This window comes from Anopheles marshallii, chromosome 3, assembly GCF_943734725.1.
Source record: "Anopheles marshallii chromosome 3, idAnoMarsDA_429_01, whole genome shotgun sequence".
NCBI classification, from domain to species: domain Eukaryota; kingdom Metazoa; phylum Arthropoda; class Insecta; order Diptera; family Culicidae; genus Anopheles; species Anopheles marshallii.
This window is the reverse complement of record NC_071327.1, coordinates 26491516-26518176: the sequence shown is the minus strand read 5'-3', so window position 1 is coordinate 26518176 and position 26661 is coordinate 26491516. Positions and strand designations below refer to the sequence as shown.

Below are 26661 nucleotides of genomic sequence, written 5' to 3'. Positions count from 1 at the left end.
GGAGTTCAAACCGAACCCGTGGCTACGTGACACTACGTTGACGCGGGTAATTCCGTCACTTTCGTTTGGTCCTCCGTTACGGGTGTTGCTGTATCATCAGTAGCCGTCCCATGGCCATTCACTGGATTGTCATTGGTTTGGGGCTTTTTGGTCGGCACCTCCTGCTGCACGCTTTCGATCTTTTCGCCGGTTGCTTTATCCTGGTCCGCTTGGTCTGACACTTCGGACGGTATCGGTATGTTGCCTTCCTTTAGCGCAGCCAAATATGTGGCCCGTTCAGCCTGCAGTGTGCGGCAAAGTTTTTGCAAATTACACAGCTGACGGGTCGTTTTTGTGAGCTGCTTTTCACGATCGATCTGTTCGTCCAGCATCTTCTGCACGGTGGCATTACTCGTTTCCCATCTCGACTTCCATGCCATGGTTTCCTTTTCGAGGGTTTTCATTTTTTTCGACATCTAAAACAGAGGATAATCATAATGTTTCGCGTGTTCCAACCCGTTTTTTGGCATCCTGATTGACAAACCTTTTTCATGTCTTCTTGATACCCCTCGTAAATGCTTCTGCTTTTCTTCAGCGAATCCTGGAACTCGCCGTACTTGTCGGAGTACATGTTGACCTGTCCGCGTAGATGCGTCTCAACAGTTTGCAGATCGGCCAGCTGCTTTTTCACCTTCTGCAGATCAGTCATTAGCACTAGCTTCTCTCTATGGGTAAAAAGAAACATAAATTATAGTCCCCTGACTATAGCGGAATTCAAAAGCAAAGTGTATTACGCAAGGAACTGTTCCTTTTCGCCGTTCGCCTGCATTTGTAGCTTGGCTAGCTTGGCATCGTTTAGCTGGGTGACCAGTTCCATCTGTTTGTTCATTTTATCCATCTGCTGATCGCGAAGCTCATACTGCTCCAGGATAAACTTGAACCTGTACGTAACCAAAAGACAACCAAACGTTATACTAATACCATTCTCTACCATCAACCATTATTTCGTTTCCCTACTTTTTTGCCATTTCCATGTTGTCCTCCTTTAGCTTCATGTTCTTGTCATTGTTCTCGTTCATGACGGCCTGTATTTCGTTCAGCGACTGTTGGAACTTTTCTTGCGTCTGTTTCCGCTTCTCTTCCTCCTGATGTATCTGTGCCAGGCTTTCGTCCTTGATCGTTTTGTTCTGACGCTGCAGCTCCCTGCATAACCCTTCCAGCTTCGTCTTGGTCATGGCCATTTTGTCGTGCTCGAGAATGAGATTTTCCTTCTCACGCTTGGACGCTTCCAGCGTTCGATCGTACTGCTTGTGCAGTGCCACCAGGCGACGGTTTTCTTTCTCCGAATCAACCAACCGTTTGTGCACGGCTGCATACTTTTCGTCCAGCGTCATACCACTCAGTGCCTTGGACAGCTGTTCCTCAATCTTTGCCTCGCGCTGCTTGTCTTCCCGCATGAGTTTCTTCGCTTCTGCATTGCTGCGAGGTTCTCCGTTAGTGGTTTGCACGTCCATCGTAGGGTTGTTGGTAGCAACGTCTAAAAATCATAAAATTCAATCATGGGACGAATGGCTTTACTCAATGGTACAACCACAACCAGATACTATTTAATCAATAACCCAGGAAACGGATAACCCACCCCCGGAATCAATCACGTTTACTGCAAATAGCGGCCTTCTCGTTCTGGCCACTTGAACAGTTTAAATTTGTTAATAAGTGGCAAAGTAACGTAATTATATTCTATATAATTTGTGCATAACAAACAAAACTTAAAATACGTATGCCCGCAACAGAAGATGAGGATTTTAGAATAAAAATATTAAACTACCTTTTTTCGGCACGAGGTACGGACTTGGTACTGGCCGACTGTAGATGTGATTTTAGATAAGTTATTAAATAAATGTTTCGCCTATACAGCCTATGATATACAGAGGTAATACTACTAAATTTCACTAGCCGATTGCGTTTTGCTTTTTCTTTTCATGCTATCTCCAACGCATGGAGAAGTATTGTTTACAAACAAACAGCAAGTTTGACAGCTCACGACATTTTAATCGACCTTTCTGTTTATGATGTATGGTTCAAAGTGAAAAGGTTCGCTATTTCAGGACGGTGCATTCAAAATTAAATCAATGTTCGGTAAAATATTAAATACTATCGATATTTAGTTTAATTTGCAAAATCTTTTGGTTACGATGAATGGAACACTTCGAATGTATCGCCTTTGGTCAATTGATCGGAGTTACATCAGACGATCAACCAAATATGATTTGGGGGGCTTTTGTTTTTGTGACCGCTTGAAGACATAATTTTCGATCTATTTTTAAATGACTTATAACTAAACAGTGCTCATCATTTATGTGCAATCTACATTTTACTTATATCATCAAATAAAACCAGAGCTAACGATCGAAAATATTAATTTCCTTTCATACACAATCTGTGCGTTCGGAGTCTAATTTAAGTCAAAGACAATTGGGCTGAATGTGACTGTGCAGTGAAAACTCATCATCACACACGGAAGTTCTTCGAAAAACGCACGAGGTATTGAATGCAGTCCCAGCACACTCATTTTCACGATGCTCTCCCATGATACCAACGCACAGGTTGCATGTGCAGCGATATACTTACCGGCCATGTTGATTTCACCTGCGAGATTCCAACGAGGGATCGATTTTCATCCAAATTCTTTCGCAATTTTCCTGGCACTAATTTTTTTTCTCACGCAGTTTTTGACAAGACCGACCGAGTTTTTCACCGTGTCTCACGCACAACAGTTCCCGTTCTTCTGTTCCGTCCGTACGTGCGCAAGAACGTGCTGAACATGATCAAACTTAGTCCGTATGCCGGCGCTCTTAGAAAATCAGTCTCTCTTTCTCTTATTTGTTGCGTTAAAAATAGATAACATCGCCCGGTATCTGTCTGCAGTATGCTATGTTTTCCCTTTGCCAAATATCCATGCTTTGCCTATTCGGAACTAACAAAAATAATGAAGAACGAACACTAACCAGCTGCAGATTTCTCCAATTCGTCAACGTTCGTTTTAATACGATTTTATTGTTTCATAAAAATTACTCTACTATACTTGTAATAGGCGAAATTTGACGTGAATTGTGTGTTGTAACTTTTGGATGTGTATTGTTTACATTGTGTTTCGTCTTCTAACCGATGAGACCCCATTGCACATATGCACCTTTCCAGATCAGATTACCGCGCCCAATGTTACCGTGCAAGTGTATGTTCTGTTGTACTGTGTGTTTTTTTTATTTATCATTCTAGTTTCATATTTAGCCAGTCGACGGATACTTTCAGCAAAATTGCCACATTTCCGTATTGAAAATAATTCACACTTTTTTATCATTTCAGTGGTATGGACATATAGGGGATGCGGTTTCTTCGCTGATCAGGTTGAAAAATCAATAGATTCCCAACAGGACCAGTATCTCTGACACATACACACGCGCACCCCAAAAAACACACAACAAAATCCAGCATGTTACGGATGTGTAGCAATCAGCGTATGCTCTCAATTGGCCATTTATCACGTTGTTTTCTATCAAACTCAAGTAGATTACCAAACTATTCTTGCGCAACCTCTCCACATACCACAGACATTCCGACAAGAGCGAGGGGGTAAAATGAAAGAAGAAATTAAAGAAAGGAAAACAGATATAGTAGCTAAAGAAACTGAGGGATCCCCACCAATTCGCAAACGATGCACATGTCGGAATGCTTCATCGTGGAGGTTTAGAACGATCCTGAAAATGATAATCCACTTCCCAAGATACCACCGCCAACCCGTCGTTACGATCTTCGCGCGGGAGTACACATGTTTACATGCTCAGATATCCGCTATTGGAGGCAGCGTTACGTCCGACCAGATAGGCGATCAGCATGATAATGATCAACGTTACCAAAGCGCATCCGACCGCGATCGGCACAATATCCGGCGTATCGATAGCCTCGCAGTCCTTGGCGATCGAAAATTTGTTATTGTTCTTCCGGTGGAATGCTTCCAGCTGCAGTTTGGTGACGGTCACGGTTGGCAGACCGAGCCCAGCAGGAGTTGCGGTCAGGTTCAACTGCTGAGCCTTGTTGCAATGGTACGACATTTCCAGCGGCGTTTTAAACAGTGTCTGGTTGTTGCGTAGCACAAGCTGCTGTAGCGCTGTAAATGCAAGGGATTAGGATGATAAGATTACTGGAATACTACTATAATTGTGTGCGTGTGGACAACTACTTACGCTTAGCATTTGGGAACGAATCGCCAACTACAGCCAACTGTAGCAGCAACCCAGTGAAAGCGAACTCATGCTCAGTTGCGTTTTGTGTGAAATCGATACGCAGTGAGCTGTAATTGTTGCTCTGCTTGTCCATCGCCCAGCTAAGCTCGATGTAGTCGGTAAAGTTCTGACACTGGCCAGATTTAACAATTGCATCCTTCGGTAGATTGTACAGTACGTTCACCGGTTTGTCGTCTGCAAGAAAGGAAGAAACGGAATTATCTCGGGGGTACACGCAAAAGTACTACTAGAAATACTAGAAAATGGCGCAAAGAATATGTGGTGCAAATTTCAAATCAATTGGTTCCCAGATTTTAGATAAATTTTTGATTTGCAAAATGCGTTTTAAAATTGAGCATTAAACATGGCCCTGTGCATTGTACATAGTTGGTATATTTATCTGACATTTTTACCAGACAATCTTGAAACCTTAAGCTTCAACAATATGTAAATATAGGAAGTCCCCGAGATACGAGATTCCTCTTATACGCGGTTTTTGGAAAAATTGAAATTTTTGAAATTTATGACTCAAAATCTAACCAAAAAAGTGAAAAATTAATCGGAAATACTTTCCTCTGTCATATGTTTTTAATTTAAATTAATGTACTCTTTCAACTAGCTTATCTCGGGGACTACCTGTAATCGACTTTTCAAACATGTTGACTGAAATATACAGAACTTCCACATGGATAAGGATTTTGCAGGGATTATATAATTCCAGAAGCTTCCTCAGGATAACTTCTGTTTGACCATGGCTACCATGGGTACACTTACTGGCATCGAAGTAGCTCAGGTTAAATTGCATGGCCATCTGAGCAATGACGCATGTTTCGTTTTGGGCCGAGTAGCTCCAGTTACCCATGTCCGGTTCCGGGACGGGTTTCGGGGCCGGTGCAACGGTCGTGGTGGTTGGGGCAGGTTCCGTTGTAGTTGTAGGGGTGGTAGTAGTCGGCTTTGGTGTTGTTGTTGTAGTGGTGGTTGTTGTTGTCGTCGTCGTAGTAGTAGTAGTAGGTGGAACTGCCGTTGTTGTCGTATTAGTTTGGGATGGGATGGAATCCGTTGGTTCCGATTGTGCTGCAATAGGAAAAAAAACAAAAGATTTTAACGGTGGTACAGCAAAGGAAAAAAAATGAATCATTAAACTAAAAAAAAAATGATCAACGCAGCATTACTAGGAAAATATAGCATCATCCATCTCGCATTACTGCGCTGATAAGCGACTCAGTTGGATTGAATTATCATACAGCATATGACTGCCGCATGTCGGATTGTCACAAAGAACAGTGCGTTTCGAGTGTTTTTTTTTTGCACATTTTTCGATAAGCAGCGAAATGTTAAAGAATGTGATTACAAAATGCGATTGTGCTTGCGTCTACAAGCATTTATACTTGCTGCTGTACGCTAATTTAAACGCTGCGGCATACATTTTCTAATTTAATTATGACCATGTTTGTAATACAGTTATCTCGCATTTTAGAGCTAAAGAATTGCATGTTTTCAAAGCTCACCAACTAGGGGAGTGTTTACAGTTGCAATTAGCTCAGTTTCGAGCTGATAGAAAACAAAGTAGCACATTTTCTGTTGTTTCAATCAAGCCGCACGTTCTTTGTGTGTACAAGCATTTCACATTAATGTTTTGTGAATCATCGCAGCAGTACGATAGTCAACAACACCTGTCCATGTGTCCGTGTGATTTGATCGATTTCAAAGCATATATTCCTAGCATACGCTTGTTGCGTTTGCTAGCAAACCTTGACGATGTATAAATAAGCATATTTTCGTTCTACGCCCCTTACACGAAATGGACCGTACTGTGTCAAGCGCATACAAAACAAAAATCAGCTGACACACACTTGTGCGTCGTAGTGCGTAGTGCGAAACCACCGCAAAAGTATCCATTCGAACATGACCTATTATCCACCATTTGTATTCGTAAAAAGAAGCTAACAAGTTTAAGAAAAAACATTCTCCCCGTTCTGCAATGGAGTACAGAAAGCCTAGCCGTCGTTTCATCACAACATTGTAGTTTGCTTCGAAACGCGACTCTACTGCTCGTGACGCGGATTGTTAAGCCAGTGCTGTACATTTTCTTTGTTCATCGCAAGCCTACGGGCAGCTGTTTGCTTTTTACTATCATCATACATGATTGTGTTGATGAGATGCATACGAGTGATAATCATGGTAGCCATGTTTATTACCAACACAATCCAACAACGCACCGAATAGGTGAAACATATTTCTACAGCGAGTTTTGCAGTTGAAGGGATTCTGCACGAACGTATTGTGTTATAGTTCCGCATTTTGATTACACAATTCCAATACGCCATCCCCTTAAGGAAAGAGGTTTGTACTGCAATGTGTACGGGCTCATGGGTGAGTCAGCGCGCGATGGGCGTACTTACCATTGCACATCGCTAATCCCAGCAGCAGCAGGCAAATGGTGGCGGCGTTTCGAAGCAAATGCATTTTGTAGCCGTAACGCAAAGCACGAACTATTTGTATGGGCACAAAGTGTTGCACTATGCACTGCGCCAAAGGCTGTTGGTTGTCTCTCGGATTTCACACTCAATCGCAAAACTGCACTATCGCTACAAGCGTGGATTATAAACTATTCTTTTCGTCAGGGCTCTTATTGCTATTCTGCTCTGTCTCACCAGAAGTCACTTCTTATCAGGGTGAAGATGCTGATTATTGCCGTACGCACAACTCGCTGCTGGTGCTGGCTGTAATCTAAATAAAATAAATGAGTTTCTGTAGCCAGTGTAGAATGCACACATCCAAAGGAATGGAAGGTTTGAATTTACCAACACACACGCAGCGCTTGTGCGACCTGACAGCTGGGCCGGTTGTCATTGCTGACGGCACTGTCATGTACCATTTAAAACGAACGGTATGTTGCATGTAACCGTAAATTGGTAGGACATGTTTTTTTTTAATCTACAATGTTTAAAATTACAGTTCAGTTTGTCGCAACTTGCAGAGTAGTTATAAAAGCTATGAAAACAAAATTTATTAGAGGATGAGCATGAGGTCAAGATGTAAACATAACTACATAAACATGACCACGTGCTCTATCTTAATATTTCGCCACAACCATATTCTATTGGGCGCACAGCCACGCCACATCCGTTCTAGTTCTCATAAGGCATCTGTGAAGCAGCAAAGCAGTCTCACGGCATCATGCTGCGATGCTACCGATGCAAACTGCCCTGAAATGGTGCATTCCTTTCACCATCTTATGAATATACGAATGCGCAACAGGGCACAATCGATTTGCGGTCAACGCAGCGTCACAAATGAATCCTGCATCCGATTGGATCTTCGTTAAGCTAACATGTATGTACGATAAAAGATCAATAAGATATCAATATAAAACTCGCGCATAACATTGGGAAAGGAGCTTTGGTGCGCAGCTGGATCGCGGAACCGGCCTTGAAGGTATAATTTGGACCTTGCTATTCTTGCGATTGATCTCCACTGGTACTTTCACAAAACAATCTATCTTTCTCATACAGGAACTACTTCATTTTTTGTTCGATTTGGAAGGAAGATGAGATCACCTGGCGCACGATCTTCAGATTTAGGTTCTGCTACGCTTTCCGATAGTGTCTGTTGTAGATATAGATATAGATACCATATCGACTATATCCGGCCAAAGCGAAGTGCCTAACCATGCCTCACCAAACATTCTTCACTTCGGTGTGACGCCGAAAAAAAAATCGAAAAAATTCGCTTGTATGAGGTTTGATTCCCTACCTTCAGGATACTGTACGACTCGGTGTATTCTCGCAATCAGCAAAGTTAGTTAAAATGGAAATTAAATGGTTTTCCTCTCCATGTCTATACGTAAATATGCCTCTCACCAGTATCGTCCGCACTTCTTTGCCCATTTTCGCTTTTGTAAGACTTCGGTCTTACATTTCCTTGATTTTTTTTTTTGCATTAAATTTTATGTTGCTTGTCGATTCACTCACTCAACGATCAATTCATTCTACCCGTCAATACACCAATCGAGTACAATCCATTGTAATGTATCTGTCCATCGTTCGCATTCGTCATGTTGACGGCTCTTTCATCTGTTTCCCGACCTCACCTTCATTTTCGTTTTCTCCCTTTTCTGCATTCTGTCTCCTATTTGTTGATGATTGTTCTTCATTGAAATTCAAAATAATAAAACAAAAAAATGATACGATGAAGAATATTTTTATTTTTCTGTCTAGGCAGTTTTTAAATTGAGGATCTTTTGAAGTGAAAAATCATATAAAGCAATTACTTCAGTGGTGTAATACAAGAGAATATCATCCAATCAAACCATCAACCCATATCAAACCAATCATAATGAATGTAACATTAAAACGTAACGTTTTGTTAACTTTCTGAAGTATGAAAGCCTATGTCAGTTTTAAATAAGAAACTAAATAAACTATCGCAAATGCTCCATGAATAACCTTGTGTCATAAAAAAAAATCACACAATACAAAGTAGAATTCAAAATGCAGGACACGAAAACTGGTTAGGACCATAAATATGGCAGTAAATTTTCATTTCTCCAGACGGTCACTTTTCTCCTGAAGCAGCTCATTCTCCCATGCATTTGCGACACATATGGATGCGATTGATATGCTCATAATTATGGTGTAACAAAATAATCGCAGATAAAGAAATTTAAAGCTTAGTTCCAACATGACATTACACGCTTCATATTTATCGTTTTACACATTCGAAGCTGTTTCCCATAAAAACGAATGTTGCAACGGAAAGAAAAACGAAAGCAACACGTGCAAGCACAAGCTACGCAAAGAACCTGCAAAAGAAAACAGCCAGAAAATCGCCGTTACCATTCCGTGATCAATAAAATAATGGTAATTAAAGTAACGTTTCGGCGATACCTCTGAAGGGAGACCACTATGCCGAGGCTGGGAACTGAGAGCAGTCTGCGCAGCATTTGCATGAAGTAATTTTAAGAAAACCCTGGTTTTTTGGTAAAATATTGCATAAGAAAACCGAAGCAAATGGACGATGGATAATGCGTGCAGTTTTCAATATGAGTTATAAATATGAAATGTAAAGTAAATATTTAAAGCCCTTTCTGATCGGTTAAATGTGAATACTTTTAACTATGCCGTAGTACTTTGTTTGCGGCACTGTTTTAATTTCCCAAAGCCAAAGGTGAAAGGAATGGCAGAATAATTATTTTTTGACTTTCTTCAACGGTGGACTTTCTTGACGTACGAAAAGAACGAACGTTCAAAACTTTCAACCGGTTGTGGCGAAAACAACGTTTTATGGCATATTTCATTTTCTGGCGGTGAATTCTAGATTGCAGACGTTTCCTTAGGCCTTAGGAAGATGTGGGACGCTGGAAAGCTTTAAAAGGCCCGTGAAACCTTTTGCTGGACATCAGTTAAGCTTCAAAATTCAATGTGCAAAGTAACGACGAATCATGAAGCTTATGCTTACAGTGATTTTGATTACCGCTTTATGTTCGCGCTTGGTCTCGTCCGAAGTGTTCACGTTCGGTGAATATGATACGAACTTAGTGATGTGTTACTACAATAGAATATTGGCTGGATCCATAAGCCCGGAAGTGGTAGAAATAAAGAAGGTACGCAGAGGTGGAGAGTATGTCGGAAAGTCGAAAGCACCACATGGAAGAATTGGTCAGTGTTGAAACATGTGTGTTCCGCTTTGCGTGTCACTGATGCCATCAAAAATTGATAAAATATCGATGGTGGTGAAATTACTCGGTTACGAATTTTAAAGTGCAAAAGTGCTTTGCAAAAAGTGAAGTGCAAAGGAAACTGTGAATATAAAGCAGATTACGATACGCTTCAAATAAGTGTCGTAGACAGTCGAATGTAGTAAAAAAAAGTTAGAAAAGTTTACCTGGTTTAATTCGGACGAACTTTCCAAGAGTAAAGTTATAACATAAATATTGCTTAACCGACGTGCAAAGGATTTTACATACGATCGTCTGCTTCTGCTTGCTAATATTAGCTTTGAACACATACATAAAGAAGGATTTTACTTCAATGGTTCAATGCCGAACAATCGGCGAATTGATTTTAATGACCAGTGTCGCGAAATAATACTTACAGTGAAGAACACATCTGAAATTACGAAATGGCTTATCAAAGGACAGTACCGTTTTGGTTTTTTTTTTTTGTAGTTTAATTATATACCCAGGTCGTGGATGTGGAAATATTATTAATTACCAGTTTCGATACTCTAGTTCTGGCTACCTAGGTCGGCACTGATGAGATTCGACCATTTGGAATAGTTTCATGCGGCCATGCATAAAAGTGTAAAACGTTTGTTTAACAGCTGTAGCACATACAATTTGTGTGCGTTTTATAACTCTAAACTTGAACCTTTTATCTGGAAATAGCTGGGGATGGGATTAGGTAGCACTCGTATCAATCAGAAAACCGCTCCCATACTACTACGCCGCGTAGTGTGTTGGTTTTGGAAAGCTTATTTATGTATTAAAGTGTACGAGCGTTAATTGTCTTGTACCTCTTTTTATGATCATTTTAGCAAATGAAACGGAATAGGTATTTAAATAAGCGGCTAAACGCATTTCGGACAAGTATGTTCGAAAGGTTAACAAATTCGAAAACTGTGCTCGCTGAAAATATTATGCAATAAAGTGCAGAAATCTGTCACTGGTTAAACTTGTTGCTAGCAATAAATAAATGTATTATTCGAAAGCCCTAAGCCCCCCTACTTGCAACTTCAATAATACAGGCAATCCCCGGGATACGCTGCTATAGCGGACCGTTATAACCCGAAAAAATCCGCGTAACTCGAATCCGGGCGTAAAATTGTTTATACTTTATAGTTGACACAGTTAACTTCCTTCTCTGCACATGATTTATTTAGCAAATCACTTTTGAAAATTCAAGAAGAAAGGATGGAAGAAAGAAAAAAACATTATTTGACTTTTTGAAAGAATAGATTAAAATAAGTTAAAAACAAAAGTTTTATATGACAAAGGAAAGTATTTTCGACTACTTTTGTACCTTTTTGCTTAGATTTTGTGCTATTAACTAACTCACCTGTCAAATCTCCCAAAACCGCGTATCACCGAATCCGCGTATAAGAAGAATTGCGAATCTCGGGGAATGCATGAACAATGGAAAAAATATCTTTAAAAACTTAAATCATCAAAAAATGATTAAAGCTTATACTTTGGAAACTACCTATAAAATTTTTAAAGGAAAAAAGTATTTAACAATTTTGAACAATACTCGTATCACAACTGGTTAAACAAAAATGCATTAAAAATGATTAATTTCAACATCACATTTTTAAACTACAGGATTCGAAAAAAGCGATGGCATTCCTAATGGTTGTAGTATCAGGAGAAACAACAACGGTAGATGTGTCTGGAAACTTTCGAACTTCAGATGTAACGATCATTGTTCGAGACAAAGCTGTACGAAGATTTCAGAATAGCGCTGAAGTATCCGGATATTGTAACATATTACCAACAGAGCCAACAACACCAACGACAACCACCTTGAGCTCCAGCACAGGACCTACATCCACATCTACCAAATCTACTACAGCATCAACCACGAAAACCACTGTATCTTCTAGTCAAGAACCTACAGAAACATCTGCGTCAACCCCATCTACCACACCTAAATTTTCTAGCCAAGCAACCACCACTATGTCCTCTAGCGCAACAGCCGCATCTACCGAGTCTACCACAGCAACGTCTTCCAGCGAAGCAACCACCACCAAATCCTCCAGTGAAGCGACCACCACTATGTCCTCTAGCGGAGCACCTACAGAAACATCCGCATCTACCGAGTCTACCACAGCAACGTCTTCCAGCGAAGCAACCACCACCACATCCTCCAGTGAAGCGACCACCTCCACATCCTCCAGCGAAGCGACCACCACTATGTCCTCTAGCGGAGCACCTACAGAAACATCCGCTCCTACCGAGTCTACCACAGCATCATCCGCCAGTGAAGCGACCACCTCCACATCCTCCAGTGAGGCGACCACCACTATGTCCTCTAGCGGAGCACCTACAGAAACATCCGCATCTACCGAGTCTACCACAGCATCTTCCTCCAGTGAAGCGACCACCACCACATCCTCCAGTGAAGCGACCACCTCCACATCCTCCAGTGAAGCGACCACCACTATGTCCTCTAGCGGAGCACCTACAGAAACATCTAGCGAGTCTACCATAGCATCATCCTCCAGTGAAGCGACTACCTCCACATCCTCCAGTGAGGCGACCACCACTATGTCCTCTAGCGGAGCACCTACAGAAACATCCGCATCCACCGAGTCTACCACAGCAACGTCTTCCAGCGAGGCAACCACCACCACATCCTCCAGTGAGATGACCACCACTATGTCCTCTAGCGGAGCACCTACAGAAACATCCGCATCCACCGAGTCTACCACAGCATCATCCTCCAGTGAAGCGACCACCACCACATCCTCCAGTGAAGCGACCACCACCACATCCTCCAGCGAAGCAACCACCACTATGTCCTCTAGCGGAGCACCTACAGAAACAACCGCATCTACCGAGTCTGCCACAGCATCATCCTCCAGTGAAGCGACCACCACCACATCCTCCAGTGAAGCGACCACCTCCACATCCTCCAGTGAAGCGACCACCACTATGTCCTCTAGCGGAGCACCTACAGAAACATCTAGCGAGTCTACCACAGCATCATCCTCCAGTGAAGCGACCACCTCCACATCCTCCAGTGAGGCGACCACCACTATGTCCTCTAGCGGAGCACCTACAGAAACATCCGCATCTACCGAGTCTACCACAGCATCGTCTTCCACCGAGTCTACCACAGCATCGTCTTCCAGCGACGCAACCACCACCACATCCTCCAGTGAAGCGACCACCTCCACATCCTCCAGCGAAGCGACCACCACTATGTCCTCTAGCGGAGCACCTACAGAAACAACCGCATCTACCGAGTCTGCCACAGCATCATCCTCCAGTGAAGCGACCACCACCACATCCTCCAGTGAAGCGACCACCTCCACATCCTCCAGTGAAGCGACCACCACTATGTCCTCTAGCGGAGCACCTACAGAAACATCTAGCGAGTCTACCACAGCATCATCCTCCAGTGAAGCGACTACCTCCACATCCTCCAGTGAGGCGACCACCACTATGTCCTCTAGCGGAGCACCTACAGAAACATCCGCATCCACCGAGTCTACCACAGCATCGTCTTCCAGTGAGGCAACCACTACTACATCCTCCAGCGAAGCGACCACCACTATGTCCTCTAGCGGAGCACCTACAGAAACATCCGCATGCACCGAGTCTACCACAGCATCATCCTCCAGTGAAGCGACCACCTCCACATCCTCCAGTGAGGCGACCACCACTATGTCCTCTAGCGGAGCACCTACAGAAACAACCGCATCTACCGAGTCTACCACAGCATCATCCTCCAGTGAAGCGACCACCTCCACATCCTCCAGTGAGGCAACCACCACTATGTCCTCTAGCGGAGCACCTACAGAAACATCCCCATCTACCGAGTCTACCACAGCATCATCCTCCAGTGAAGCGACCACCTCCACATCTTCCAGTGAAGCGACCACCACTATGTCCTCTAGCGGAGCACCTACAGAAACATCCGCATCCACCGAGTCTACCACAGCATCGTCTTCCAGCGAGTCAACTACCACCACATCCTCCAGTGAAGCGACCACCTCCACATCCTCCAGCGAAGCGACCACCACTATGTCCTCTAGCGGAGCACCTACAGAAACATCCGCATCTACCGAGTCTACCACAGCATCGTCTTCCAGCGAAGCAACCACTACCACATCCTCCAGTGAAGCGACCACCACTATGTCCTCTAGCGGAGCACCTACAGAAACATCCGCATCTACCGAGTCTACCACAGCATCAAAATCCAGTGAAGCGACCACCACCACATCCTCCAGTGAAGCGACCACCTCCACATCCTCCAGTGAAGCGACCACCACTATGTCCTCTAGCGGAGCACCTACAGAAACATCCGCATCTACCGAGTCTACCACAGCATCATCCTCCAGTGAAGCGACCACCTCCACATCCTCCAGTGAAGCGACCACCTCCACATCTTCCAGCGAAGCGACCACCACTATGTCCTCTAGCGGAGCACCTACAGAAACATCCGCATCCACTGAGTCTACCACAGCAACGACTTCCAGTGAAGCAACCACCACTACATCCTCCAGTGAGGCGACGACCACTATGTCTTCTAGCGGAGCACCTACAGAAACATCCGCATCTACCGAGTCTACCACAGCAACTTCTTCCAGCGAGGCAACCACCACCACATCCTCCAGTGAAGCGACCACCTCCACATCCTCCAGCGAAGCGACCACCACTATGTCCTCTAGCGGAGCACCTACAGAAACATCCGCATCCACCGAGTCTACCACAGCATCATCCTCCAGTGAAGCGACCACCTCCACATCCTCCAGTGAGGCAACCACCACTATGTCCTCTAGCGGAGCACCTACAGAAACATCCGCATCCACCGAGTCTACCACAGCATCATCCTCCAGTGAAGCGACCACCTCCACATCCTCCAGTGAGGCGACCACCACTATGTCCTCTAGCGGAGCACCTACAGAAACATCCGCATCCACCGAGTCTACCACAGCATCATCCTCCAGTGAAGCGACCACCACCACATCCTCCAGTGAAGCGACCACCTCCACATCCTCCAGTGAAGCGACCACCACTATGTCCTCTAGCGGAGCACCTACAGAAACATCCGTATCTACCGAGTCTACCACAGCATCATCCTCCAGTGAAGGGACCACCACCACATCCTCCAGTGAAGCGACCACCACCACATCCTCCAGCGAAGCGACCACCACTATGTCCTCTAGCGGAGCACCTACAGAAACATCCGCATCCACCGAGTCTACCACAGCATCGTCTTCCAGCGAAGCAACCACCACCACATCCTCCAGTGAGGCGACCACCACTATGTCCTCTAGCGGAGCACCTAAAGAAACATCCGCATCCACCGAGTCTACCACAGCATCGTCTTCCAGCGAAGCAACCACCACCACATCCTCCAGTGAGGCGACCACCACTATGTCCTCTAGCGGAGCACCTACAGAAACATCCGCATCCACCGAGTCTACCACAGCATCATCCTCCAGTGAAGCGACCACCACCACATCCTCCAGTGAAGCGACCACCACTATGTCCTCTAGCGGAGCACCTACAGAAACATCCGCATCCACCGAGTCTACCACAGCATCGTCTTCCAGTGAGGCAACCACTACCACATCCTCCAGTGAAGCGACCACCTCCACATCCTCCAGCGAAGCGACCACCACTATGTCCTCTAGCGGAGCACCTACAGAAACATCCGCATCTACGGAGTCTACCACAGCATCATCCTCAAGTGAAGCGACCACCTCCACATCCTCCAGTGAGGCGACCACCACTATGTCCTCTAGCGAAGCACCTACAGAAACATCCGCATCTACCGAGTCTTCCACAGCATCATCCTCCAGTGAGGCGACCACCTCCACATCCTCCAGTGAGGCGACCACCACTATGTCCTCTAGCGGAGCACCTACAGAAACATCCGCATCTACCGAGTCTACCACAGCATCATCCTCCAGTGAGGCAACCACTACTACATCCTCCAGTGAAGCGACCACCTCCACATCCTCCAGCGAAGCGACCAGCACTATGTCCTCTAGCGGAGCACCTACAGAAACATCCGCATCTACCGAGTCTACCACAACAACGTCTTCCAGCGAGTCAATTACCACCACATCCTCCAGTGAGGCGACCACCACTATGTCCTCTAGCGGAGCACCTACAGAAACATCCGCATCCACCGAGTCTACCACAGCATCGTCTTCCAGCGAAGCAATCACTACCACATCCTCCAGTGAGGCGACCACCACTATGTCCTCTAGCGGAGCACCTTCAGAAACATCCGCATCCACCGAGTCTACCACAGCTACGTCTTCCAGCGAGGCAACTACCACCACATCCTCCAGTGAAGCGACCTCCACTATGTCCTCTAGCGGAGCACCTACAGAAACATCCGCATCTACCGAGTCTACCACAACATCATCCTCCAGTGAAGCGACCACCTCCACATCCTCCAGCGAAGCGACCACCACTATGTCCTCTAGCGGAGCACCTACAGAAACATCCGCATCTACCGAGTCTACCACAGCATCGTTTTCCAGCGAGTCAGCAACCACCACATCCTCCAGTGAAGCGACCACCACTATGTCCTCTAGCGGAGCACCTACAGAAACATCCGCATCTACCGAGTCTACCACAGCAACCTCTTCCAGCGAGGCAACCACCACCACATCCTCCAGTGAAGCGACCACCTCCACATCCTCCAGCGAGGCGACCACCACTATGTCCTCTAGCGGAGCACCTACAGAAACATCCGTATCTACCGAGTCTACCACGGCATCATCCTCCAGTGAAGCGACCACCACCACATCCTCCAGTGAAGCGACCACCACTATGTCCTCTAGCGGAGCACCTACAGAAACATCCGCATCTACCGAGTCTACCACAGCTACGTCTTCCAGCGAGTCAACAATCACCACATCCTCCAGCGAAGCGACCACCACTATGTCCTCTAGCGGAGCACCTACAGAAACATCCGCATCTACCGAGTCTACCACAGCATCGTCTTCCAGCGAGGCAACCACTACCACATCCTCCAGTGAAGCGACCACCTCCACATCCTCCAGTGAGGCGACCACCACTATGTCCTCTAGCGGAGCACCTACAGAAACATCCGCATCTACCGAGTCTACCACAGCATCATCCTCCAGTGAAGCGACCACCTCCACATCTTCCAGTGATGCGACCACCACTATGTCCTCTAGCGGAGCACCTTCAGAAACATCCGCATCCACCGAGTCTACCACAGCATCGTCTTCCAGCGAGTCAACTACCACCACATCCTCCAGTGAAGCGACCACCTCCACATCCTCCAGCGAAGCGACCACCACTATGTCCTCTAGCGGAGCACCTACAGAAACATCCGCATCTACCGAGTCTACCACAGCATCGTCTTCCAGCGAGGCAACCACTACCACATCCTCCAGTGAAGCGACCACCACTATGTCCTCTAGCGGAGCACCTACAGAAACATCCGCATCCACCGAGTCTACCACAGCATCGTCTTCCAGCGACGCAACCACCACCACATCCTCCAGTGAAGCGACTACCTCCACATCCTCCAGCGAAGCGACCACCACTATGTCCTCTAGCGGAACACCTACAGAAACATCCGCATCTACCGAGTCTACCACAGCATCGTCTTCCAGCGAAGCAACCACCACCACATCCTCCAGTGAGGCGACCACCACTATGTCCTCTAGCGGAGCACCTACAGAAACATCCGCATCCACCGAGTCTACCACAGCATCGTCTTCCAGCGACGCAACCACCACCACATCCTCCAGTGAAGCGACCACCTCCACATCCTCCAGCGAAGCGACCAGCACTATGTCCTCTAGCGGAACACCTACAGAAACATCCGCATCTACCGAGTCTACCACAGCATCGTCTTCCAGCGAAGCAACCACCACCACATCCTCCAGTGAAGCGACTACCTCCACATCCTCCAGCGAAGCGACCACCACTATGTCCTCTAGCGGAGCACCTACAGAAACATCCGCATCTACGGAGTCTACCACAGCAACGTCTTCCACCGAGGCAACCACCACCACATCCTCCAGTGAAGCGACCACCACTATGTCTTCTAGCGGAGCACCTACAGAAACATCCGCATCTACCGAGTCTACCACAGCAACCTCTTCCAGCGAGGCAACCACCACCACATCCTCCAGTGAAGCGACCACCTCCACATCCTCCAGCGAAGCGACCACCTCCACATCCTCCAGTGAGGCAACCACCACTATGTCCTCTAGCGGAGCACCTACAGAAACATCCGCATCCACCGAGTCTACCACAGCATCATCCTCCAGTGAAGCGACCACCTCCACATCCTCCAGTGAGGCGACCACCACTATGTCCTCTAGCGGAGCACCTACAGAAACATCCGCATCTACCGAGTCTACCACAGCATCATCCTCCAGTGAAGCGACCACCTCCACATCCTCCAGTGAAGCGACCACCACTATGTCCTCTAGCGGAGCACCTACAGAAACATCCGCATCTACCGAGTCTACCACAGCATCGTCTTCCAGCGAAGCAACCACTACCACATCCTCCAGTGAAGCGACCACCACTATGTCCTCTAGCGGAGCACCTACAGAAACATCCGCATCTACCGAGTCTACCACAGCATCAAAATCCAGTGAAGCGACCACCACCACATCCTCCAGTGAAGCGACCACCTCCACATCCTCCAGTGAAGCGACCACCACTATGTCCTCTAGCGGAGCACCTACAGAAACATCCGCATCTACCGAGTCTACCACAGCATCATCCTCCAGTGAAGCGACCACCTCCACATCCTCCAGTGAGGCAACCACCACTATGTCCTCTAGCGGAGCACCTACAGAAACATCCCCATCTACCGAGTCTACCACAGCATCATCCTCCAGTGAAGCGACCACCTCCACATCTTCCAGTGAAGCGACCACCACTATGTCCTCTAGCGGAGCACCTACAGAAACATCCGCATCCACCGAGTCTACCACAGCATCGTCTTCCAGCGAGTCAACTACCACCACATCCTCCAGTGAAGCGACCACCTCCACATCCTCCAGCGAAGCGACCACCACTATGTCCTCTAGCGGAGCACCTACAGAAACATCCGCATCTACCGAGTCTACCACAGCATCGTCTTCCAGCGAAGCAACCACTACCACATCCTCCAGTGAAGCGACCACCACTATGTCCTCTAGCGGAGCACCTACAGAAACATCCGCATCTACCGAGTCTACCACAGCATCAAAATCCAGTGAAGCGACCACCACCACATCCTCCAGTGAAGCGACCACCTCCACATCCTCCAGTGAAGCGACCACCACTATGTCCTCTAGCGGAGCACCTACAGAAACATCCGCATCTACCGAGTCTACCACAGCATCATCCTCCAGTGAAGCGACCACCTCCACATCCTCCAGTGAGGCAACCACCACTATGTCCTCTAGCGGAGCACCTACAGAAACATCCGCATCCACCGAGTCTACCACAGCATCATCCTCCAGTGAAGCGACCACCTCCACATCCTCCAGTGAGGCAACCACCACTATGTCCTCTAGCGGAGCACCTACAGAAACATCCGCATCTACCGAGTCTACCACAGCATCATCCTCCAGTGAAGCGACCACCTCCACATCCTCCAGTGAAGCGACCACCTCCACATCTTCCAGCGAAGCGACCACCACTATGTCCTCTAGCGGAGCACCTACAGAAACATCCGCATCCACTGAGTCTACCACAGCAACGACTTCCAGTGAAGCAACCACCACTACATCCTCCAGTGAGGCGACGACCACTATGTCTTCTAGCGGAGCACCTACAGAAACATCCGCATCTACCGAGTCTACCACAGCAACTTCTTCCAGCGAGGCAACCACCACCACATCCTCCAGTGAAGCGACCACCTCCACATCCTCCAGCGAAGCGACCACCACTATGTCCTCTAGCGGAGCACCTACAGAAACATCCGCATCCACCGAGTCTACCACAGCATCATCCTCCAGTGAAGCGACCACCTCCACATCCTCCAGTGAGGCAACCACCACTATGTCCTCTAGCGGAGCACCTACAGAAACATCCGCATCCACCGAGTCTACCACAGCATCATCCTCCAGTGAAGCGACCACCTCCACATCCTCCAGTGAGGCGACCACCACTATGTCCTCTAGCGGAGCACCTACAGAAACATCCGCATCCACCGAGTCTACCACAGCATCATCCTCCAGTGAAGCGACCACCACCACATCCTCCAGTGAAGCGACCACCTCCACATCCTCCAGTGAAGCGACCACCACTATGTCCTCTAGCGGAGCACCTACAGAAACATCCGTATCTACCGAGTCTACCACAGCATCATCCTCCAGTGAAGGGACCACCACCACATCCTCCAGTGAAGCGACCACCACCACATCCTCCAGCGAAGCGACCACCACTATGTCCTCTAGCGGAGCACCTACAGAAACATCCGCATCCACCGAGTCTACCACAGCATCGTCTTCCAGCGAAGCAACCACCACCACATCCTCCAGTGAGGCGACCACCACTATGTCCTCTAGCGGAGCACCTAAAGAAACATCCGCATCCACCGAGTCTACCACAGCATCGTCTTCCAGCGAAGCAACCACCACCACATCCTCCAGTGAGGCGACCACCACTATGTCCTCTAGCGGAGCACCTACAGAAACATCCGCATCCACCGAGTCTACCACAGCATCATCCTCCAGTGAAGCGACCACCACCACATCCTCCAGTGAAGCGACCACCACTATGTCCTCTAGCGGAGCACCTACAGAAACATCCGCATCCACCGAGTCTACCACAGCATCGTCTTCCAGTGAGGCAACCACTACCACATCCTCCAGTGAAGCGACCACCTCCACATCCTCCAGCGAAGCGACCACCACTATGTCCTCTAGCGGAGCACCTACAGAAACATCCGCATCTACGGAGTCTACCACAGCATCATCCTCAAGTGAAGCGACCACCTCCACATCCTCCAGTGAGGCGACCACCACTATGTCCTCTAGCGAAGCACCTACAGAAACATCCGCATCTACCGAGTCTTCCACAGCATCATCCTCCAGTGAGGCGACCACCTCCACATCCTCCAGTGAGGCGACCACCACTATGTCCTCTAGCGGAGCACCTACAGAAACATCCGCATCTACCGAGTCTACCACAGCATCATCCTCCAGTGAGGCAACCACTACTACATCCTCCAGTGAAGCGACCACCTCCACATCCTCCAGCGAAGCGACCAGCACTATGTCCTCTAGCGGAGCACCTACAGAAACATCCGCATCTACCGAGTCTACCACAACAACGTCTTCCAGCGAGTCAATTACCACCACATCCTCCAGTGAGGCGACCACCACTATGTCCTCTAGCGGAGCACCTACAGAAACATCCGCATCCACCGAGTCTACCACAGCATCGTCTTCCAGCGAAGCAATCACTACCACATCCTCCAGTGAGGCGACCACCACTATGTCCTCTAGCGGAGCACCTTCAGAAACATCCGCATCCACCGAGTCTACCACAGCTACGTCTTCCAGCGAGGCAACTACCACCACATCCTCCAGTGAAGCGACCTCCACTATGTCCTCTAGCGGAGCACCTACAGAAACATCCGCATCTACCGAGTCTACCACAACATCATCCTCCAGTGAAGCGACCACCTCCACATCCTCCAGCGAAGCGACCACCACTATGTCCTCTAGCGGAGCACCTACAGAAACATCCGCATCTACCGAGTCTACCACAGCATCGTTTTCCAGCGAGTCAGCAACCACCACATCCTCCAGTGAAGCGACCACCACTATGTCCTCTAGCGGAGCACCTACAGAAACATCCGCATCTACCGAGTCTACCACAGCAACCTCTTCCAGCGAGGCAACCACCACCACATCCTCCAGTGAAGCGACCACCTCCACATCCTCCAGCGAGGCGACCACCACTATGTCCTCTAGCGGAGCACCTACAGAAACATCCGTATCTACCGAGTCTACCACGGCATCATCCTCCAGTGAAGCGACCACCACCACATCCTCCAGTGAAGCGACCACCACTATGTCCTCTAGCGGAGCACCTACAGAAACATCCGCATCTACCGAGTCTACCACAGCTACGTCTTCCAGCGAGTCAACAATCACCACATCCTCCAGCGAAGCGACCACCACTATGTCCTCTAGCGGAGCACCTACAGAAACATCCGCATCTACCGAGTCTACCACAGCATCGTCTTCCAGCGAGGCAACCACTACCACATCCTCCAGTGAAGCGACCACCTCCACATCCTCCAGCGAAGCGACCACCACTATGTCCTCTAGCGGAGCACCTACAGAAACATCCGTATCTACCGAGTCTACCACGGCATCATCCTCCAGTGAAGGGACCACCACCACATCCTCCAGTGAGGCGACCACCACTATGTCCTCTAGCGGAGCACCTACAGAAACATCCGCATCTACCGAGTCTACCACAGCATCATCCTCCAGTGAAGCGACCACCTCCACATCTTCCAGTGATGCGACCACCACTATGTCCTCTAGCGGAGCACCTTCAGAAACATCCGCATCCACCGAGTCTACCACAGCATCGTCTTCCAGCGAGTCAACTACCACCACATCCTCCAGTGAAGCGACCACCTCCACATCCTCCAGCGAAGCGACCACCACTATGTCCTCTAGCGGAGCACCTACAGAAACATCCGCATCTACCGAGTCTACCACAGCATCGTCTTCCAGCGAGGCAACCACTACCACATCCTCCAGTGAAGCGACCACCACTATGTCCTCTAGCGGAGCACCTACAGAAACATCCGCATCCACCGAGTCTACCACAGCATCGTCTTCCAGCGACGCAACCACCACCACATCCTCCAGTGAAGCGACTACCTCCACATCCTCCAGCGAAGCGACCACCACTATGTCCTCTAGCGGAACACCTACAGAAACATCCGCATCTACCGAGTCTACCACAGCATCGTCTTCCAGCGAAGCAACCACCACCACATCCTCCAGTGAGGCGACCACCACTATGTCCTCTAGCGGAGCACCTACAGAAACATCCGCATCCACCGAGTCTACCACAGCATCGTCTTCCAGCGACGCAACCACCACCACATCCTCCAGTGAAGCGACCACCTCCACATCCTCCAGCGAAGCGACCAGCACTATGTCCTCTAGCGGAACACCTACAGAAACATCCGCATCTACCGAGTCTACCACAGCATCGTCTTCCAGCGAAGCAACCACCACCACATCCTCCAGTGAAGCGACTACCTCCACATCCTCCAGCGAAGCGACCACCACTATGTCCTCTAGCGGAGCACCTACAGAAACATCCGCATCTACGGAGTCTACCACAGCAACGTCTTCCACCGAGGCAACCACCACCACATCCTCCAGTGAAGCGACCACCACTATGTCTTCTAGCGGAGCACCTACAGAAACATCCGCATCTACCGAGTCTACCACAGCAACCTCTTCCAGCGAGGCAACCACCACCACATCCTCCAGTGAAGCGACCACCTCCACATCCTCCAGCGAAGCGACCACCTCCACATCCTCCAGTGAGGCAACCACCACTATGTCCTCTAGCGGAGCACCTACAGAAACATCCGCATCCACCGAGTCTACCACAGCATCATCCTCCAGTGAAGCGACCACCTCCACATCCTCCAGTGAGGCGACCACCACTATGTCCTCTAGCGGAGCACCTACAGAAACATCCGCATCTACCGAGTCTACCACAGCATCATCCTCCAGTGAAGCGACCACCTCCACATCCTCCAGTGAAGCGACCACCACTATGTCCTCTAGCGGAGCACCTACAGAAACATCCGCATCTACCGAGTCTACCACAGCATCGTCTTCCAGCGACGCAACCACCACCACATCCTCCAGTGAAGCAACCACTATCACATCCTCCAGCGAAGCGACCACCACTATGTCCTCTAGCGGAACACCTACAGAAACATCCGCATCTACCGAGTCTACCACAGCATCGTCTTCCAGCGAGGCAACCACTACCACATCCTCCAGTGAAGCGACCACCACTATGTCCTCTAGCGGAGCACCTACAGAAACATTCGCATCTACGGAGTCTACCACAGCAACGTCTTCCACCGAGGCAACCACCACCACATCCTCCAGTGAAGCGACCACCACTATGTCCTCTAGCGGAGCACCTACAGAAACATCCGCATCTACCGAGTCTACCACAGCATCATCCTCCAGTGAAGCGACCACCTCCACATCCTCCAGTGAAGCGACCACCACTATGTCCTCTAGCGGAGCACCTACAGAAACATCCGCATCCACCGAGTCTACCACAGCATCGTCTTCCAGCGACGCAACCACCACCACATCCTCCAGTGAAGCAACCACTACCACATCCTCCAGCGAAGCGACCACCACTATGTCCTCTAGCGGAACACCTACAGAAACATCCGCATCTACCGAGTCTACCACAGCATCGTCTTCCAGCGAAGCGACCACCACCACATCCTCCAGTGAAGCGACTACCTCCACATCCTCCAGCGAAGCGACCACCACTATGTCCTCTAGCGGAGCACCTACAGAAACATCCGCATCTACGGAGTCTACCACAGCAACGTCTTCCACCGAGGCAACCACCACCACATCCTCCAGTGAAGCGACCACCACTATGTCCTCTAGCGGAGCACCTACAGAAACATCCGCATCTACCGAGTCTACCACAGCATCATCCTCCAGTGAAGCGACCACCTCCACATCCTCTAGTGAGGCGACCACCACTATGTCCTCTAGCGGAGCACCTACAGAAACATCCGCATCTACCGAGTCTACCACAGCATCATCCTCCAGTGAAGCGACCACCTCCACATCCTCCAGTGAAGCGACCACCACTATGTCCTCTAGCGGAGCACCTACAGAAACATCCGCATCCACCGAGTCTACCACAACAACGTCTTCCAGCGAGGCAACCACCACCACATCCTCCAGTGAAGCGACCACCACTATGTCCTCTAGCGGAGCACCTACAGAAACAACCGCATCTACCGAGTCTACCACAGCATCATCCTCCAGTGAAGCGACTACCTCCACATCCTCCAGTGAAGCGACCACCACTATGTCCTCTAGCGGAGCACCTACAGAAACATCCGCATCTACCGAGTCTACCACAGCATCATCCTCCAGTGAAGCGACCACCTCCACATCCTCTAGTGAGGCGACCACCACTATGTCCTCTAGCGGAGCACCTACAGAAACATCCGCATCTACCGAGTCTACCACAGCATCGTCTTCCAGCGAGGCAACCACCACCACATCCTCCAGTGAAGCGACCACCACTATGTCCTCTAGCGGAGCACCTACAGAAACATCCGCATCCACCGAGTCTACCACAACAACGTCTTCCAGCGAGGCAACCACCACCACATCCTCCAGTGAAGCGACCACCACTATGTCCTCTAGCGGAGCACCTACAGAAACAACCGCATCTACCGAGTCTACCACAGCATCATCCTCCAGTGAAGCGACTACCTCCACATCCTCCAGCGAAGCGACCACCACTATGTCCTCTAGCGGAGCACCTACAGAAACATCCGCATCTACCGAGTCTACCACAGCATCATCCTCCAGTGAAGCGACCACCTCCACATCCTCTAGTGAGGCGACCACCACTATGTCCTCTAGCGGAGCACCTACAGAAACATCCGCATCTACCGAGTCTTCCACAGCATCCTCATCAACAACCACTATGTCCTCTAGTGGAGCACCTACAGAAACTTCTGCCTCTACCGAATCTACCACATTAGCTACCGAGTCTACAGCATCTACTGCGTCTACCACATTAGCTACCGAGTCTACCACGGCATCAACCGCCTCTACCACAGCATCTACCGCGTCTTCTACAGCATCGTCATCAACAACCACTATGTCCTCTAGTGGAGCACCTACAGATACATCTGCCTCTACCGAATCTACCACATTAGCTACCGAGTCTACCACAGCAACTACTACATCTACCACATTAGCTACCGAGTCTACCACGGTATCAACTGCGTCTACCACCGCATCAACCGCTTCTACCACAGCATCTTCCTCTACAACCGCTATGACTTCCAGCATGTCCACCTCCATGTCGAGTTCATCTGTAACGCCTTCGACAGTTCTAACTTCTTCGTCAACAACCCCTGTGACGGTTACTACCATCTCTTCTTCCTCTGTTACCACAACTCGTCCTACTACGCCTGGCATTACAGTTTCGATTCATACGACTACTGTTAAACCAACTACAACCCCTACTATCCCGACTAAACCGCAAATGCTTGAGAATCCTAGCGTTAACAACATTACAAGCAGTAATAATTCCTCCATAAACACAATCGTTCAACAAAAACCAATACCAGCTTTAGCCCCAGGATTTTTAATGTTTACAAATACATCAAAAAAGCCACTCGTATATGCAGATGCAGCTCCACAACGGGCTAAACCTCAAATTGTGTTTCCATTCCTCTTTGTTAGACCAACGTCTAAAATATTTAAACAGTTTAAACTATACCCTAAACAGGTTCAATCAAAAAGTGATCGGAAAAGTATTCCACATTGGTATCCTGGATTGAAGTTGTAGTCCTCTTATTGAGATATTACGTTATTCTTTAGTTATATTACTAAATTAACCAGATACACACTTGGCCATTGAGACATGAATTGAAAACAAATAAGTAAATAA

At 48.3% G+C, this 26661-nt stretch overlaps 3 protein-coding genes across 3 annotated transcripts; 1 reads left to right on the top strand and 2 right to left on the bottom strand.

Annotated features, from left to right (window-relative positions):
• Window positions 1-32: 32 nt before the first annotated feature.
• On the bottom strand, window positions 33-2617 carry LOC128712416 (alpha-taxilin). The gene is made up of 5 exons (XM_053807308.1): window positions 2611-2617; window positions 997-1516; window positions 774-920; window positions 524-704; window positions 33-455 (listed from the first exon to the last, which is right to left on the bottom strand). The coding sequence occupies exons 1-5, from the start codon at window positions 2615-2617 to the stop codon at window positions 33-35; spliced, it is 1278 nt and encodes a 425-aa protein (XP_053663283.1).
• Window positions 2618-3812: 1195 nt separating this feature from the next.
• LOC128713386 (lysosome-associated membrane glycoprotein 1-like) lies at window positions 3813-6728 on the bottom strand. Its single transcript, XM_053808243.1, has 4 exons — window positions 6665-6728; window positions 5037-5336; window positions 4224-4457; window positions 3813-4147 (listed from the first exon to the last, which is right to left on the bottom strand). The coding sequence occupies exons 1-4, from the start codon at window positions 6726-6728 to the stop codon at window positions 3813-3815; spliced, it is 933 nt and encodes a 310-aa protein (XP_053664218.1).
• A 16201-nt stretch (window positions 6729-22929) lies between these two features.
• On the top strand, window positions 22930-26216 carry LOC128712415 (uncharacterized protein DDB_G0271670-like; the record flags this gene model as incomplete). Its single annotated transcript, XM_053807307.1, has 4 exons — window positions 22930-23039; window positions 23103-23515; window positions 24419-24483; window positions 25875-26216. Coding segments are annotated over 4 exons (930 nt in total), but the record flags the coding sequence as incomplete, so codon positions are not given.
• Between the last annotated feature and the right edge of the window lie 445 nt (window positions 26217-26661).

What these genes read in the sequence shown, in the direction of transcription:
- LOC128712416 (XM_053807308.1), bottom strand. An exon ending in AACATGGAAATGGCAAAAAA is followed by an intron (nt 921 to 996) that starts GTAGGGAAACGA and finishes GGTTACGTACAG; the next exon opens with GTTCAAGTTTATCCTGGAGC. An exon ending in ATCAAGAAGACATGAAAAAG is followed by an intron (nt 456 to 523) that starts GTTTGTCAATCA and finishes CCTCTGTTTTAG; the next exon opens with ATGTCGAAAAAAATGAAAAC.
- LOC128713386 (XM_053808243.1), bottom strand. Translation starts at nt 6,728, where the DNA reads ATGCATTTGCTTCGAAACGCCGCCACCATTTGCCTGCTGCTGCTGGGA. An exon ending in GGGATTAGCGATGTGCAATG is followed by an intron (nt 5,337 to 6,664) that starts GTAAGTACGCCC and finishes TTCCTATTGCAG; the next exon opens with CACAATCGGAACCAACGGAT. An exon ending in CCTGAGCTACTTCGATGCCA is followed by an intron (nt 4,458 to 5,036) that starts GTAAGTGTACCC and finishes CCTTTCTTGCAG; the next exon opens with ACGACAAACCGGTGAACGTA.